The sequence below is a fragment of the Cherax quadricarinatus genome, chromosome 31, assembly GCF_038502225.1.
Source record: "Cherax quadricarinatus isolate ZL_2023a chromosome 31, ASM3850222v1, whole genome shotgun sequence".
NCBI lineage: Eukaryota > Metazoa > Arthropoda > Malacostraca > Decapoda > Parastacidae > Cherax > Cherax quadricarinatus.
Genome location: NC_091322.1, coordinates 36,979,537 through 36,998,258, shown reverse-complemented (window position 1 = coordinate 36,998,258; position 18,722 = coordinate 36,979,537). Strand labels below are relative to the sequence as shown.

Here is an 18,722-nt window from a genome sequence, read left to right as displayed (position 1 = left end):
TCAAATGTCACTTGATATATGATGCTTGTCATAACACCATTCTTCAAGGAGTTCATATTATACTCCAGGCACACACACAAGACAGAAAGACAGATAAGCTGAACTGGACAGACAGATAAGCAGAGCTAGGCAGATAGACAGATAGATGTACAGATAGACAGATACAGGCAGACAGACAGATTGACAGACATACAAAGACATGTTTGTGTGCAAGAGTAAAAACATATAAAGGCAAGGTTCCCTCCAGCAGGGCACATTCATCAAATGTCACTTATCTGACACTTGTCATAACACCATTCTTCAAGAAATTTCATACTCCAGCCTGTCTAAAACATTGCTGGGACCTATAAATACTTTGTATATATTTCTAGACAATAGTAAATGACCAGGGCAGGTGAAAATGTTCGCCTGTCAGTATAATTGTTACAATTTGAGTACTATTTCAGTACATAATATTGGTGTCAGAACAAAGATTGGCTATGAAATCACAAGAACTAATTTTGTTTTCTTTCAACAAGTCGGCCGTCTCCCACCGAGGCAAGGTGACCCAAAAAAGAAAGAAAATCCCCAAAAAGAAAATACTTTCATCATTCAACACTTTCACCACACTCACATTATCACTGTTTTTGCAGAGGTGCTCAGAATACAACAGTTTAGAAGCATACACATATAAAGATAGACAACATATCCCTCCAAACTGCCAATATCCCAAACCCCTCCTTTAAAGTGCAGGCATTGTACTTCCCATTTCCAGGACTCAAGTCCGACTATATATAAATTATATAAATTAAAATGAGAAAAAATAAGGTAAATCGGCAACACTTCTGCAAGTGGCAGGACTGGATGTTGCCGTCAGGTGAGCATCCAGAGCCAACTTCGTGGTCTTGTATCTTGGTAAATACTGGTCCTAATTTTTTTTTATACCACACAGAAAATTGCCCTCTTTAATTTAAAAACAAAAAACAGTTTTTTATTTTTTCAAAATATTCGGAGCGCCACACAGGTGAGCGTAGATCTACATTTGGACAGTGTACGGGTTAATAGCCACTTGTTCAGCAGCTGAAAATTTGTCATTTATCTTATTGAAAATAGTTCTATAACTGACATTAAGAGTTGAATGTTTTTGTTTTCTCAAAGCAGAACAGCAGTTTAGAATTCAAGTTACACCGACTGGCATACATCAACTTAATCAAGGAAGGACCACTCAGTGTTCCACAAGCCATTGAATATGCCCGAGTCCATTTCACACCATTTGTATTCCAGCATGAAAAAGGTAATTAAATTTGTACTGAAAATCATGAGTTACTTTAATCTCCAGTAGACCAGTACCAGGCAATCAGCAATTGTATGCTCTTAAATTAGATTCATTTATAACTAATAGAACTATTGTACATCTATGATAAATTTCTTTAATGTTAAGTAGTCAGTAAGCCATTAAATTAAGTTGGCCTATAATGCCTAAGCATAATAGAGGCTCTCTTTGCACTGCAAACCATTATTGTAAATACATAACTGCAATGTATTACTTGTAAAGGAATAAATAAATCTGAATCTGAATCTAAAGTACACTAGGGCCCCAGTTGTATGGCAGGTTAGGTTCCAGGCTACCGTCGTAAAGTGGAACACCCGTTTTTTTTTTTTTTTAATTATAAATGCATATAAATACTAGATAACAAGTTTACACTAACATATATTAAGTTAGCAATACAACTAGGCATTAAAAAACAATAAAAAGTAAAATACACATACAGTACACTCATTACTTACCTTAAAATATTTGTTGTCTTAATCTAGGTTGAGATGAGTAGTATTTATTGTAAGAAATCAAGTGTGGTATGTATGGTAGCCATCCAGGCTATTATACCAGGACAACCCACCCACACATAATATACTATGACATTTAAGCATCCCAGAGCAATAAAATGCATATACAGTGGACCCTCAACCAACAGCTTTAATCCGTTCCAGAGAGCTAGCCTTTAGACGAATTAGCCGTTAGTCGAATTAATTTTCCCCATAAGAAATAATGGAAATACAATTAATCCGTTTCAGACAGCCAAAAGTATTAACAAAAAAATTTTTTTTTTAAAGATTAAATATAAATATACATACAGAAAATAGTGACAAATAAATATAAAGCACTAATAAAATGGATAAATGAACATTTAACATCACACTTACCTTTATTGACTTGACTTACTTGACTTGGTGTATGACAGATACGTAGGAGGCAAGAGGAAGGCAAGTTTATTATGCTGCAATATGACGCTAATATCATTTCTACGACTTATTTATCTATCATAATTCATCTAATATGACATTATAAACAATATTAATAACATAGAAACATGATATATACTCTTGAATGAATAAAATATGTCATAATGTATGAGAGGAGTAAATGGTGTAAGTGTTGTTGGGTTTAAGGGCTGCCACTGAGAGAAGCCATGTTGGTGGTGGTGGAGGCTTCTGCCAGCACCACCAACACACTTAAACAATGTAGTATGTAATTTATAAATAAGAAATATTTACATTTTAATTTATAAATAAGAAATATTTACATTTTAATTTATAAATAAGAAATATTTACATTTTAATTTATAAATAAGAAATATTTACATTTTAATTCATAAATAAGTAAGTTTATTCAGGTATCCACAAATACATTTACATAGATTATCATACATAGCAGCACATGTGTAAAGTACCTAGGATGACCCAAAAAACTCAGTGACTTATGTATTTCCATTGTGATCTTTTTATATTTACTTTTATGCTTACACTTTTATATTTACACTTACCTTGGAGGATTATTATTATTATAATCAAGGGGAAGCGCTAAACCCGGAGGATTATACAGCGCCTGGGGGGGGGATGTGGAAGGCATTCAGGCTTAATTCGGGGAACTGGAGCACAGATCCAATTTCCTAAATCAAGAGCCCCTCACCAACATCAAGGAACCTTCTTTGAGGGGTTACCTTGGAGGAGATGTTAGTTTAATTAGTTAGTTTGATGGAGGAGATGTTGGCAGAGGTTTAGGGTAGTGAAAGATAGCAGGCCAGCATATGTTTAGCAGATATACACACATCCAACAATGTTGGAGAGTTACTTTCATGTCATTTTTCTATCGCTTAACTTACTTGCTACACTGTTAATTCTAAATTTTATTACTGGCTGGCCATAAAGCCTTTATCGATACCTGCTGCTTTAGTATTGTACATATCGTAGAATCACTGAATCACTGCAGAAGGCACATTCTCCCCTCTCTCTTCCTCCTCCACTTTGGTACTCTGCTACGAGTTTTTTCTTTAACTTTGTGTTTCTTTCCTTCTTTATCACAGGGCTAGCACTAGAAACTTTCTTTGGGCCCATGGTGGCTTATTTAGCGGTTACAAGCGCTAAAAACACTGGAATAATACAAAATATATCACAGGTACACGTGGAATCAACCGAAACGGCTTGTAAACACTGGCACACTGGCTGTACATGGAGTCTTGGAGTGGCTGGGCCCGCTCAGGCCGCATGGACGCATTCGGGACGAAAGCCTTTAGATGAGTTTTTCGCCATTGGTAGAGCCAATTTTTTTATACCAAATAGCGCTGTTAGTCAATTTTGGCATTAGTTGATGCCGCCGTTGGTTGAGGGTCCACTGTACAGTTCACTCATTACTTACCTTAAAATATTTGTAGTCTTAATGTAGGGTCAGAGGTGAGTAAACGAGATAAAACGAATAAATGAGAGAGAGAGAGAGAATGAGTACATGAGAGATGACACTCGCAGAGTTATGTAAACAAACCAGGCATACGCGAGTTTTGTAACAAACCAGGCGAACACGTCTAGTTTGTGTACAAGTTAATACGGTAGAGTGAATAAAGAGGAACACTTCCATTCTCATTTAACACCATTTTTAGAAGAAATGATGCTCTGAGAGAAGGTATACGAAAGGAATAATTTTCTACCGTTACCCCCATTAACATTTTCTCTTATGTTGGATTAGAGAAAATGTTATTCTTGCCGTCACTCATACAAGTTGGCTGCCACATCTCATATTTATGATTATTTATTCTACTCTGGGGTGTATTTATCATCTTTATATGTTATGTATCATGTTTATTATATAATTTTGAAAAAATATCATAGATGGATTAATGAAAATGTGTATATTAACGTAATACACGACATTTAATGAGACTCAGTGATTATGATTGAGTATTATTATCATTACTAATATGGCATCTTGAGTCATAAGACACACTGATTTTAATGTGTACCTGCACGCCAGCACAGTGTGTAAATTTATTTAGGTACAGGTATACACAAGTATATAATTATCAGAGTACTGTACACCTACCATCCGACTTACGACCGAGTTCGGTTCCGAGAAACCAGTCATAAGTCGAAATGGTCGTAAGTCGAACTTTACTACTGAATATCAATATAACATTTTCGTAATGACTTTATTTTATTGTTTTATTTTGGTATTTCATGTTTCACTTTACTTTTTATGCTGTTAGTACTGCATTTTATACTGTAAGGTTTAGGATAAACACTGTGTACAACACAAATAATTGTTTATTTCCCAGAAATTTGGCATAAAAAACACGGTTGTAAGTCGAGTGGTCGTAAGTCGAGCAGGTCGTAAGTCGGATGGTAGGTGTATATATAAAATATGAAATAACTTTTACTGTATTAGAAAGTCAGGTGGGGGGAGCTGTATAGCAAGTTTTGGTCATAATTTGAAATGTCCGTATTAGCGGAACACTGTAAAGTGAAACACCATAAAGCAGGGCTCTACTGTACTGGAAGTAACTTGAAGTTCTGCATTTTATGTCCCCTTCAAGGAGATATAGAATGTTAATCTCAGAGAAACCACTCATAATGAACCTCGCAGTTTGGTCTATTGGCCTCCCATCCTATATACATCAATCAGTTCATGGGTCTGGTTGGAAAACAGGATTTTGTGATATCCTTAGATGAAGGCTGCCATGATGCTGGTGAAGGGTTCTTAATCCAGGCAATTGGAGCTAACCTTCCCTTCCTCAGATCAGATCTGATTGCCTCCTATTCCTTAAGTTTTGCATGATCCTGAAGGGTTCAGTGCTTCCCATAAATTTAATATTTATGTATTTTGTCTGATTATCAGTAGATACTCATTTAATGTTACCCTTCTTAGTATATTGTTGCAATACTTTCTACAGTACACCCAGTTGTGATAGTAACACTGTAGTACTAGAAGTCAGATGGACCAAAATGTGACAATACAGAAAAATGACTAACATGTTTTAAGGGAAGTGGTAAGTTAGATGTTTTCATGAATTTTCCTCAGTCATCTAAATCTCTCCCTCATCATTACACATTAACCATGGATCTTAGAGGATTAATATTAATATTAGATATCAGAAATAGCCATGCATGTGATAATAATAAAGAATATGATCTGTTTATAGGTTTCATGGATGGTATAAAATCCTTAAACACTTGATACTTCCCATGAATGTAGGTACAGCATTCAAAATGTGGAAGGAGCTTATTAACCCTCAAATGGTCCAAATGTATATACAGTGGACCCCCGCATAGCGATTTTAATCCGTGCAAGAGGGCTCATTGTTATGCGAAATGATCGGTATGCGAATGAATTTTCCCCATAAGAAATAATGGAAATCAAATTAATCCGTGCAAGACACCCAAAAGTATGAAAAAAAAAAATTTTACCACATGAAATATACATTTTCCTACACACAAAGAGAAGGATACATGCACAATAGTAGAGTAGTACATGCACAATATATATTGTGCATGTACTACTCTACTAAATGAAGAATAAATGACACTTACCTTTATTGAAGATGCAGCAATGACTGATGAGACACTGTGTCCTGGGAGTGCCTTTTCCTCCTGAGTACTGTAGGTCCTGTTTGGCATTTTCTTCCAGAACAGGCCTTATCACACTGTGTATGCCACTACGATTCTTAAATCTCTCAAACCAACCTTTGCTGGCTTTAAATTCACCAATATGAGCACTAGTTCCAGGCATTTTTCCCTGTTCACCTGGGTGTTAGTCGACTGGTGTGGGTTGCATCCTGGGAGACAAGATTAAGGACCCCAATGGAAATAAGTTAATCTTCGATAACACTGACTTTTTTGGGTTATCCTGGGTGGCAAATCCTCTGGGGTTAATTGTTTCTTGGTATTCTCAATAAGCCACACCAACAACGGTGCTACAGCAGCAGCAGCAGCAGCAGCAGCTGACAGTGCTACAGCAGCAGCAGACGATGCTACAGCAGCAGCAGACGATGCTACAGCAACAGCAGCAGCTGACAGTGCTACAGCAGCAGCAGACGACGCTACAGCAGCAGCAGCAGCTGACAGTGCTACAGCAGCAGCAGACGATGCTACAGCAGCAGCAGACGATGCTACAGCAGCAGCAGACGGTGGTACAGCAGCAGCAGCAGCTGACGGTGCTACAGCAGGAGCAGCAGCTGACAGTGCAGCAGCAGCAGCAGCAGCAGCTGTACCACCAATAGTAGCGATGGTTGATTGGGGTTTATTATACAACCTGGCCAGCTCGGAGACACGCACTCCACTTTCATACTTATCAATGATCTTTTTCTTCATCTCTATAGTAATTCTCGCCCTTATTGCTGTTGGGTTGGCACTAGAAGCTTTCTTGGGGCCCATGGTCACTTATTTTGCAGGTAAAATCACCAAAAACACTGTAATAATACAAAATGTTCCGATTGTATGCTTAGATGTTACCGCGGAGGCTGGCTGGTAAACAATGCCACCGGCGGAACATGTGAGTGTGGCTCAGGCCGCACATTGGACGCATCTCAGACGAACAGCGGTGAGCGGGTTTTTGAGCGGTATGCGAGGCAAAATTTTTGCAATAAAAGCGAGCGGTATGCGGATTAAACGTTATGTGATGCCAACGGTATGCGGGGGTCCACTGTATGTATACGTTCTCTCGCATAGCCCCCCCTTTGTCATTCATTCAACATTGGCATGATATGCCTGAGTTGCCTAGACATGAGAGAATGGGTGTGTGCACTCAGTGTGTGCCATGTGAAAAAAATTGGGGATGCCTGGGTACCACATGCTCTTTTTTCCTAATAAAAAAAAAATTTTTCCTCAAAAAATTAGGGGCGCTGCGCGAGTGAACGTATATATACGTTTGGACCGTTTAAGGGTTAAAGAAGATATCTTTTATGTACATGACAAAAACATTTACATTTTTGTAATGCCTATTAAGTTAAACATTTTGAATATTACATTCATTGGTTAAAGTAAAAAGGCACAATTCCATGACAGGAATAATACACAAATAATCCACACATAGGAAACTGAAGCTTATGACATTTCGGGTGGGCATGGACCAATAACTGGTCATAAAAACTAGTTATTGGCCCAGGCCTGACAGAAACATCATCATAAGTTTGTTTCCTATGTATGGGTTATTTCTTCTTTCAACAAACCAGCCTTATCCTACCAAGGCAGGGTGGCCCAAAAAGAAAAATGAAAGTTTCTCTTTTTAAATTTAGTAATATATACAGTCGGACTTGAGTCCTGGAAATGGGAAGTACATTGCCTGCACTTTAAAGGAGGGGTTTGGGATATTGGCAGTTTGGAGGGATATGTTGTGTATCTTTATATGTATATGCTTCTAAACTGTTGTATTCTGAGCACCTCTGCAAAAGCAGTGATAATGTGTGCATGTGGTGAAAGTGTTGAATGATGATGAAAGTATTTTCTTTTTGGGGATTTTCTTTCTTTTTTGGGGTCACCCTGCCTCGGTGGGAGACGACCGACTTGTTGAAAAAAAAAAAATACAGAAGGGGTTACTAGCCCCTCCCTCCCAGTATTTTAGTCGCCTCTTACGACACGCATGGCTTATGGAGGAAAAATTCTGTTCCACCTCCCCATGGAGTATGGGTTATTTGTGTACACTTACAGTGGACCCCCGCATAACGGACGCCTTGCATAGCGGACAATCCGCATAGCGGACAATCCGCATAGCGGACGCTTTGATCGCTAAAATTTTGCCCCGCATAGTGGACAAAAACCCGCTCAGCGGCCTTCGTCCGAGACGCGTCCAATGTGCGCCCTCAGCCAGCCTCACATGTGCCGCCTGTGCCATTGTTTACCAGCCAGCCTCCGCGGTAACATCCAAGCATACACTCGGAATATTTCGTATTATTACAGTGTTTTCGGTGCTGTTTCTGGAAAATAAGTGACCATGGGCCCCAAGAAAGCTTCTAGTTCCAACCCTACAGCAATAAGGGTTAGGATTCCTATTGAAATGAAGAAAGAGGTCATTGATAAGTATGAAAGTGGAGTACGTATCACCGACCTGGTCAGGTTGTACAAGAAACCCAAATCAACCATCTCTTCTATTGTGGGCAAGAAAACGGCAATCAAGGAAGCTGTTGTTGCCAAAGGTTTAACTGTGTTTTCGAAACAAAGATCGCAAGTGATGGAAGATGTTGAGAGACTCTTATTGGTGTGGATAAATGAAAAACAGCTAGCAGGAGATAGCGTCTCTCAAGCGATCATATGTGAAAAGGCTAGGAAGTTGCATGACGATTTAATTAAAAAAATGCCTGCAACTAGTGATGATGTGAGTGAATTTAAGGCCAGCAAAGGTTGGTTTGAGAGATTTAAGAAGCGTAGTGGCATCCATAGTGTGATACGGCATGGTGAGGCTGCCAGTTCGGACCACAAAGCGGCTGAAAAATATGTGCATGAATTCAAGGAGTACATAGAAACTGAAGGACTGAAACCTGAACAAGTGTTTAATTGTGATGAAACAGGCCTGTTCTGGAAGAAAATGCCAAGCAGGACCTACATTACTCAGGAGGAAAAGGCACTCCCAGGACATAAGCCTATGAAAGACAGGCTTACTTTGTTGATGTGTGCCAATGCTAGTGGTGATTGCAAAGTTAAGCCTTTATTAGTGTATCACTCTGAAACTCCCAGAGCGTTCAGGCAAAAGAATGTCCTCAAGGATAATTTGTGTGCTGTGGAGGGCAAACAGTAAGGCATGGGTCACTAGGGAATTTTTCTATAACTGGTTACACCATGCATTTGCCCCCAATGTGAAAGATTACCTAACTGAAAAGAAATTAGACCTTAAGTGCCTCCTGGTGTTAGACAATGCCCCTGGTCATCCTACAGACGTGGCAGAGCGACTTTATGGGGACATGAGCTTCATTAAGGTGAAGTTTTTGCCTCCTAATACCACTCCTCTCCTGCAGCCCATGGACCAGCAGGTCATTTCCAACTTCAAGAAACTGTACACAAAAGCTCTGTTTCAAAAGTGCTTTGAAGTGACCACAGACACTCGATTGACTCTAAAAGAGTTTTGGAAGGATCACTTTAATATCCTCAATTGTGTAAACCTTATAGGTAAGGCTTGGGAGGGAGTGACTAAGAGAACCTTGAACTCTGCTTGGAAGAAACTGTGGCCAGAATGTGTAGACAAAAGGGATTTTGAAGGGTTTGAGGCTAACCCTGAGAGGAGTATACCAGTTGAGGAATCAATTGTGGCATTGGGGAAGTCCTTGGGGTTGGAGGTTAGTGGGGATGATGTGGAAGAGTTGGTGGAGGAGGACAATGAAGAACTAACCACTGATAAGCTGATAGATCAACTTCAAGAGCAAGAGGCCAGACCTGGGGAAACTGGTTCAAAGGAGGGGAGAGAGAAATTGAAGGAATTGCCTACTTCAAAGATTAAGGAAATGTGTGCAAAATGGCTTGAAGTGCAAACCATTTTTGATGAAAATCACCCTCACACAGCTATTGCAAGCCGTGCTGGTGACTGTTACAATGACAGTGTTGTGAACCACTTTAGACAAATCATAAAGGAACGAGAGGTACAGGCCACTATGGACAGATACGTTGTGCGAAAGAAGTCCAGTGACTCTGAAGCTGGTCCTAGTGGCATTAAAAGAAGAAGGGAAGTAACCCCAGAAAAGGACTTGCCTCCTTAAGTCTTAATGGAAGGGGATTCCCCTTCTAAACACTAACACTCTCTCTCCCCTCCTCCCATCCCATCAATCATCACCAGATCTTCAATAAAAGTAAGTGTCATGTAATTGTGCATGCCTTTTTCAGTTTGTGTGTACTAAAATTAACATTTTTTTGTGGTAAAAAAAATTTTTTTTCATACTTTTGGGTGTCTTGCATGGATTAATTTTATTTCCATTATTTCTTATGGGGAAAATTCATTCGCATAGCGAACATTTCGCATAACAGCCAGCCCTCTTGCACGGATTAAGGTCGCTATGCGTGGGTCCACTGTATTGTTATAGGTGATTCCATAAGTTGCTCGATCATAGCTTATATTTTTAACATGCAATTTAAGTATAATTTTGGATTTCCAACAGAAGCACTCTCATTTTATTAAGGTATGTGTTATAGTAAGGTATGTGTTATAAGAAGAGCAGAGTATATGGAGAGTAAAAGAAAGGTGAAGAGAGTGCAAAAGGAGAGCAGATGAAAGAGTGGGAGAGGCACTGTCAAGAAATTTTAATGAAAATAAGAAAAATTTTGGAGTGAGTTAAACAAGTTAAGAAAGCCTAGGGAAAGTATGGATTTGTCAGTTAAAAACAGAGTAGGGAAGTTAGTGGATGGGGAGAGGGAGGTATTAGGTAGATGGCGAGAATATTTTGAGGAACTTTTAAATGTTGAGGAAGAAAGGGAGGCGGTAATTTCATGCACTGGCCAGGGAGGTATACCATCTTTTAGGAGTGAAGAAGAGCAGAATGTAAGTGTGGTGGAGGTACGTGAGGCATTACGTAGAATGAAAGGGGGTAAAGCAGCTGGAGCTGATGGGATCATGACAGAAATGTTAAAAGCAGGGGGGGATATAGTGTTGGAGTGATTGGTACTTTTGTTTAATAAATGTATGAAAGAGGGGAAGGTACCTAGGGATTGGCAGAGAGCATGTATAGTCCCTTTATATAAAGGGAAAGGGGACAAAAGAGATTGTAAAAATTATAGAGGAATAAGTTTACTGAGTATACCAGGAAAAGTATACGGTAGGGTTATAATTGAAAGAATTAGAGGTAAGACAGAATGTAGGATTGCGGATGAGCAGGGAGGCTTCAGAGTGGGTAGGGGATGTGTAGATCAAGTGTTTACATTGAAGCATATATGTGAACAGTATTTAGATAAAGGTAGGGAAGTTTTTATTGCATTTATGGATTTAGAAAAGGCATATGATAGAGTGGATAGAGGAGCAATGTGGCAGATGTTGCAAGTATATGGAATAGGTGGTAAGTTACTAAATGCTGTAAAGAGCTTTTATGAGGATAGTGAGGCTCAGGTTAGGGTATGTAGAAGAGAGGGAGAATACTTCCCGGTAAAAGTAGGTCTTAGACAGGGATGTGTAATGTCACCATGGTTGTTTAATATATTTATAGATGGGGTTGTAAAAGAAGTAAATGCTAGGGTGTTCGGGAGAGGGGTGGGATTAAGTTATGGGGAATCAAATTCAAAATGGGAACTGACACAATTACTTTTTGCTGATGATACTGTGCTTATGGGAGATTCTAAAGAAAAATTGCAAAGGTTAGTGGATGAGTTTGAGAATGTGTGTAAAGGTAGAAAGTTGAAAGTGAACATAGAAAAGAGTAAGGTGATGAGGGTATCAAATGATTTAAATAAAGAAAAATTGGATATCAAATTGGGGAGGAGGAGTATGGTAGAAGTGAATGTTTTCAGATACTTGGGAGTTGACGTGTCGGCGGATGGATTTATGAAGGATGAGGTTAATCATAGAATTGATGAGGGAAAAAAGGTGAGTGGTGCATTGAGGTATATGTGGAGTCAAAAAACGTTATCTATGGAGGCAAAGAAGGGAATGTATGAAAGTATAGTAGTACCAACACTCTTATATGGATGTGAAGCTTGGGTGGTAAATGCAGCAGCGAGGAGACGGTTGGAGGCAGTGGAGATGTCCTGTCTAAGGGCAATGTGTGGTGTAAATATTATGCAGAAAATTCGGAGTGTGGAAATTAGGAGAAGGTGTGGAGTTAATAAAAGCATTAGTCAGAGGGCAGAAGAGGGGTTGTTGAGGTGGTTTGGTCATTTAGAGAGAATGGGTCAAAGTAGAATGACATGGAAAGCATATAAATCGATAGGGGAAGGAAGGAAGGGTAGGGGTCGTCCTCGAAAGGGTTGGAAAGAGGGGGTAAAGGAGGTTTTGTGGGCAAGGGGCTTGGACTTCCAGCAAGCGTGCATGAGCGTGTTAGATAGGAGTGAATGGAGACGAATGATACTTGGGACCTGACGATCTGTTGGAGTGTGAGCAGGGTAATATTTAGTGAAGGGATTCAGGGAAACCGGTTATTTTCATATAGTCGGACTTGAGTCCTGGAAATGGGAAGTACAGTGCCTGCACTTTAAAGGAGGGGTTTGGGATATTGGCAGTTTGGAGGGATATGTTGTGTATCTTTATACATATATGCTTCTAAACTGTTGTATTCTGAGCACCTCTGCAAAAGCAGTGATAATGTGTGAGTGTGGTGAAAGTGTTGAATGATGAAAGTAATTTCTTTTTTTGGGGATTTTCTTTCTTTTTTGGGTCACCCTGCCTCGGTGGGAGACGGCCGACTTGTTGAAAAAAAAAAAAATGTGGGAATGGAATTGATTTCCTTTGGTGGCACGCATTTCTGTTTAGGAATGCCGAGGCAGGCAGGTAGGTGACCCATCACTATGCATTGGGTAACTTAGTTGCTTTAGCAGTGCAGGGGAGTGTGTGAGGGAGAATGAATGGATGTAAATAACGTCTCTCACATGGGTTAGTGTATATCATTGCTCAGTTTTCCTTCTTTTCATTACCTCATCTCATGTGAATGTTTATCATGGTATCCAGATGAAGTGCAGGTGACACTAGTGAAGCAAGAAAGAAATTTAATCATGAAACTATGTCTATAAAAATTAGAGGTAATTGAGATGCTGAAGGGTTGTGCATGTGTCATGGAGACGGCACAGGTGTTTGGTGTTGGAGAATCAACGATTCGCCCAATTGTGCAATGAGCAATCCTCAGTGTGTCATGGTAAATAAAAACAAAATGTTTACTAAATGTTTAGATTGAAAAGCAAAGGAAGAAAGATTGTCTGCTGAATGGTCTTATTAGGGGAAAAAGCCTCATCATGCTATAAAACAGTGTGTGGAGGAGGAAGGACAGCCCAAACACAAGTTCACATTTAGTGCTGGATGGTTTAACTGGTTTAAAATGTGTAGTGAGCTGTATAAAGAACCTCTGGGTATAAAAAACCAGCAGCATATGACAGAATACCTGTGCACTCCACTATAGTAATCAGCCACAGAGGAAATGCTTTAGGAATTAAAATCCCAGCTGCAGAGAACAGATGATGGGGAGGAAGAACCTGAGCCTAAAGGAGTGATGTTGAAATTGCAAGAGATACACAAGACTTGTTTTTTGAAAATAACCATGACATATCAAAGCATTGCTTTTGCTCTAGAGCAGGTGTTTGGGACTTAATCTCTGCTGTATAGAGAACTGCAAGGTAAAGCTTAACACCAGCAGCATATGAGGGTACGTGAGCACTCCACTGCACAGTCCTCTGATGAAGCTGCAGCAACATCACAACCCTATTTTTCCTCTTATGTTGTGGAAATCATTAGTAGCACAATTTTCTGGAACAACCCCAGGCAAATTATGATTGTCCACTGTATTTTTAATTATTTAAGGTCTGTCAGACTGTTAAAGTGTAATTGTCTATTTCACACACATTTTTATCACCAGTGAATAGATATATTGCTATAAATAATAATCTTCAGCTACATTATTACTGCTAATAAACCTATAAATATTTATCCCTTTTACTGTGCCCCATATTGTCATTGCATATACAGAATATTCTATCTTATTTTCATTCTAAACTTTAATCTGCTGCATTGTGTGAGTATTAAGTAATTCATTTTATTCTTTTCAGTAATCCAAAGTCTTATGGGATGTCTCTTATATGTGAGAGGTGGGTTGGAAAACTCCCCTTATGCTGAGCTTCTTGGTTCACACCAGTGGTCAGAAATATGTGACATCTTTACCCGTGATGCTTGTGCTCTTCTTGGTCTCTCTGTTGACAGTTCTCTAGCTGTGTGGTAAGAGTTGCTTTGCTATCCCCCATAGAAGATGCATGACTTGCCTGCTCTTTGGATTATACCATACATCTTGTATATATATATATATACTCAAACTCTCATGAGAAATACATGTAAAATGGGTCAAAGATGGTTACAATACCTTGATACTATGTGACCTTGTACTTTTTAGGCTACTTTGGCTTCTGAAAATCATTTTCATTAGTATATTTCATGTAGTTCTGTTTCAATTTGTATGAATTTTATAAATTTGAGTAAAAATGTATTAAATTTTATGGCAATAAACATTATGATTACTCCTACATTGTGACTTTTTTTTTACTACAGTGTAAATGCAGGATGCACAGCCCTTCCAGTTCTTATTAATATCAAACAAGTTATGCAGCAACGAGCAGTGCACAATATGTGGAATACCAAAGAAGAATTGCCAGTAAGTTGAACCATGTGCCTTTAATGTTGATTGAATTCCACTGCTAATTTCTTTGAACACAGCTGCAAATTCTTTTTTAATTAATTTAAAAGCTTTTACAGTGAAATGAATTGTGTGCTCCTAGAGGTTTGTTGATATTTCAAGAGTTGTACAGTATAGTATAGTATGTTTTCTATCATGTATACTTTCAGCTCAGTAAATATCAATGTTTCTTTTATTTATTTTTCAGATTGAAATTGACTTGGGTCCATCTTCACGCTATCATTCTATATTTGCTTGCCCAATTTTACGTCAGCAGTTAACAGAGAGCAATCCCCCTATGAGGCTCATCTGTGGCCATGTTATCTCGAGGGAGGCTCTTAGTAAGCTCACAACGAGTGCTAAGTAAGTACTGTTTAGCAGTTTCCTGAATTTAAAAGGTGCATTTGTGTTTATATCAGGTACTGCATGTGTAATGCATATACAGTAAACTTAGTTTTTCTAATTGCAAATAATCTTTTGATTTAAATCTGTTTTCTTTAAAAAAGTGAAAATCTCATTTATGTGTAATTTATAACTGCCTGTCATTCATTATGAGAGCCTCAGTGGAAAATTATTAACGAGATGTACAGTACAAAAAAATATTTTGTGTGGATCCTTTTCATGCATTTATGAGATCATGGCATCACAACATAGTTACATTTTTGATCCCCTATACTTTTTTAGTATTAGGAAGTAATGACCTGAAGTTAGATATACTTGATAGTGGTACTGAACCACTTCTAGTTTCACTTTGTTACAAGAAAAAAAAGAAGTTAAAATGTAGAGGCTGTTAGGAAAGACATCATCATTACCTGCACTCTGAAGTAAGGGCAGGAATGTTGCAATTAGAGGGTAATCTGATTTGTAATATCAGTATACTTCTGGTAAGACAGTGACTGATGTTTTTTTTTTTACCACCTTGGTGAGAGATGACCTTTGTGAAAAAAATTGTGTAAGTGAGGTGTGAGAAATAAACCTGAGGGGAGAGATTTTTGGGAAGTTTTAAGCAAATGTTTATGGAGTTTTGATGCCCATTGAAAGAATAACTATTATGGTAGACCTAAAGTGGGTGAGAATGTTGTAGATGGTGTCGTGAGTAAGTTTGGATTGCCAGGGGTAAATGATAATGGGGGTCCTTAATAATGTATTGAAAATGGTTTTGGTAATAGGTCATACTTATTTTGAGATGATTATTATAATCATAACTAAGTACCAAACCCACAAAGATTTATTTTGAGAAATAGTGGATAAATAAGTACAGTGGACCCCCGCATAACGATTACCTCCGAATGCGACCAATTATGTAAGTGCGTTTGTACGTGTATGTTTGGGGGTCTGAAATGGACTAATCTACTTCACAATATTCCTTATGGGAACAAATTCGGTCAGTACTGGCACCTGAACATACTTCTGGAGTGAAAAAAATATCGTTAACCGGGGGTCCACTGTACTGTATATGAAATGAAGAGCACAGAGATAGTTTGCTAGATTGTAGTAGATAAAAAATTAGTAGGTAGATTTATGGATGTGCATATTTTTTGAGTAACAGAAGTTAGCAAGTGTAGGAGGGTGGGTGCTGGTGAGAAGAGGGAAAAAAAAAAGTTAGCATAAGAGGCTTTTACAAGCTTGAAATGATAATGGAAGGCAGAGTATGTGGGAAGGAAAAGAGGTGAGGGAATTGCAAAAGGAGAACCAGTGGAAGAACAAGTCTTTATCAACAAATTTTGCTGAGAATAAGAAACAGTTGGAGAGAGATTGTTGAAGTAAGAAAGGCTGGAGAGCAGTGGATTTGATAAAATTGGAAGAGGGAAGATATTAAATGGAGATTGGTGGTACTAGGAAGATGCTCAGGCTCCATAAATTACACAACTTGACATTAATGGTTCCATGATTGACTGGGTTCAGTGGCAATTTAGAAAGGTTATGGTATTTTGTATTGCAGTAACTGAAGGTACTGATTTTTGCACTTGTGATGTTATCTTAATGTCTTATTTTAGTAGCAACAATACTTATTTTTTAATTCAATAGCCCTCCTGCCAAGGTAGCATAATTAAAATTAAGGTCTAATAACTTATGAATTATAGTGCTGTACTATATATATTTTTTTTTTGTGAACCTCTCGGAATTCCAGTTAATTTTTAATGTTATATCAAGTCCTTATCTTATGTTTCATTCTTTTCCAGATTGAAATGTCCATATTGTCCTGTTGAACAAAATCCAGCAGATGCTGTTCAAATCTTCTTTTAATCTCTCTCTATAATTCTCAAAAAAAAAGAGAGATTAAAGTGCATACGTATAGATTTTATGGGTATTCTACATTATTATTTTTAATACTGTATATTACAAAACATTCACTAAACCTGTATGGGTCATACAGCTGGGTATTCCACAAAGTATTTACTGCTACAAAGGTCCCCCCCCCCCCCAGTACCTTTATTCAGAAAGCTCGTAAGGTTGATGTATGACAGCTCATGTTCATTTTGCATATATAGGTGTTAGCTTCTTTATCTATAAATGCCTCTTTAGTTTACAAATAGCGAAGTGTTTTGGTGTAATTTTTTTTTTATTATTGCACTTGTATGCGCAGCACTGGAAAAAATGGTTTAATACACTTTTATATTTAAGATGGAACATAGTGACAGTTAAAAATGTTCCTATTAATTATTGTGAGCAATAAATATTAGAATGTATTAGTGTTAAAAATAAATATCCCTTTTTATGTAGTTTTAAAGGGAGATAACGTTTTTCAGTAAGGATAGGTCATTAAAGTGTGCAAAATTTTGGTCTAAAAAAAAAAATTGTTTGACTTTAATGGCATGCTATGCCTTGTCATAAAAAACTTTATACTTTTGACCATGCTCACCCAGACTAGTAGGAGGGATGTGTAAACTCGTGATTTACGATATAGAATAGAAAATTTTTAGCCCTAGAAATATCTTTTCTGGTTATTGGAATAATTATGGTATTATTTGATGTATTTTTATAGGAAGAATTTGTTTAGCATCAGTAAACTGTTATTAGTAGTGTAATCAAGAAAGATGTTGTATTAGCAGGATTCACTGGCAGAATTTGTTTTTTTCAGTTTAATGAGTAAATAAAACTGTCTTTACACTTTAGAAGGAACATTTACTCCATGTTTGCCACAATTGGCTAATTTATTCAGATGTTATAGATATATTTTTTGTGTTACTTTAGGTTTATAAAAATTATTTTCAGTGTCTTTCATGCAAAGGTCTTGTATTCATAACTGTTACAAAAAAAAGTTTATTTAGGATTTCATGTGATATTTCCTAACATTATACAGTACATGTTTTTAAAACAGCTGTTTTTATTTTTTCAGTCCTCTTGAGAAATTTGTAATGACTGAGCATACTCAGCTGCTCTGTCAAGGGTATTTCTTTGATTATTTTTCAGTACTCCAACTTCACAACCACTAACAATAACTGATCATAGTTGAATTACAGCAAACTGTTTTCTATTAAACCTTTAAGACTTTGACCATCAAACTACATTTGGGATTCTGGCCATCTTTCCACTGCTGTCAAGTTTGGGAAACTACTATTGCGTTTACACATAGGATGCGCACAACTCGCTCGTGGGGTATCCATAAGCGAGTTATGCGCATCCTACGGTTCAGAGCTTCTCCCATGGAGAAGCTCTAAAACTGAAATACTATTTCCCATAAGAATTAATGTAAATACAATTAATCCATTCCAGACTAAAATATTCACAAGAAAAAAAAAAACAAATTTTTTAACAATTAAATCAGTATTACATACCTTTATTGAAGACTAATGCTGGCATCTGCATGCCTGCTACACTTCACGCTTAAATTCCATGGTGTTTCTCACTTTCTTTACAGCCATGGTTACTTATTTCACAGTTGCACTGCAAAAAAATCCACAAAAAACAAGCAAAATGTTTGGTTGTATGAGCAGAAGCTTCCTCACACACCAAGAGACGGCCAAACTAACGTGCCTGCGTCCCCAGCCGGTGGACAGAAGCGTCTGAAACGGCCAATAACCGAGGGTCCACTGCACATAGATGTAATTTCACATTTTGAGTTTACTGTGAATGAACTTTATATCTTCATGGATTATACTAAAAAGAATAAAATGTCACAATAATGTGGCTGAAACAATT

General features: G+C 37.8%; 1 protein-coding gene across 2 annotated transcripts in view; it reads left to right on the top strand.

The window, feature by feature from the left end:
• Nucleotides 1-17,898, top strand: part of Sou (required for meiotic nuclear division 5 protein souji) — a 38,640-nt gene extending 20,742 nt beyond the window's left edge. The window contains exons 5-9 of one of the 2 annotated variants that reach the window (XM_053788489.2): nt 1,141-1,273; nt 13,963-14,128; nt 14,456-14,558; nt 14,788-14,942; nt 16,763-17,898. In XM_053788489.2, coding sequence (XP_053644464.1) covers nt 1,141-1,273; nt 13,963-14,128; nt 14,456-14,558; nt 14,788-14,942; nt 16,763-16,826 — 621 coding nt within the window. In that variant the 3' untranslated portion in view covers nt 16,827-17,898. The remainder of the gene's footprint in view (nt 1-1,140; nt 1,274-13,962; nt 14,129-14,455; nt 14,559-14,787; nt 14,943-16,762) is intronic. The other variant, XM_053788479.2, reaches the window with a different exon arrangement.
• The last annotated feature ends 824 nt before the right edge of the window (nt 17,899-18,722 follow it).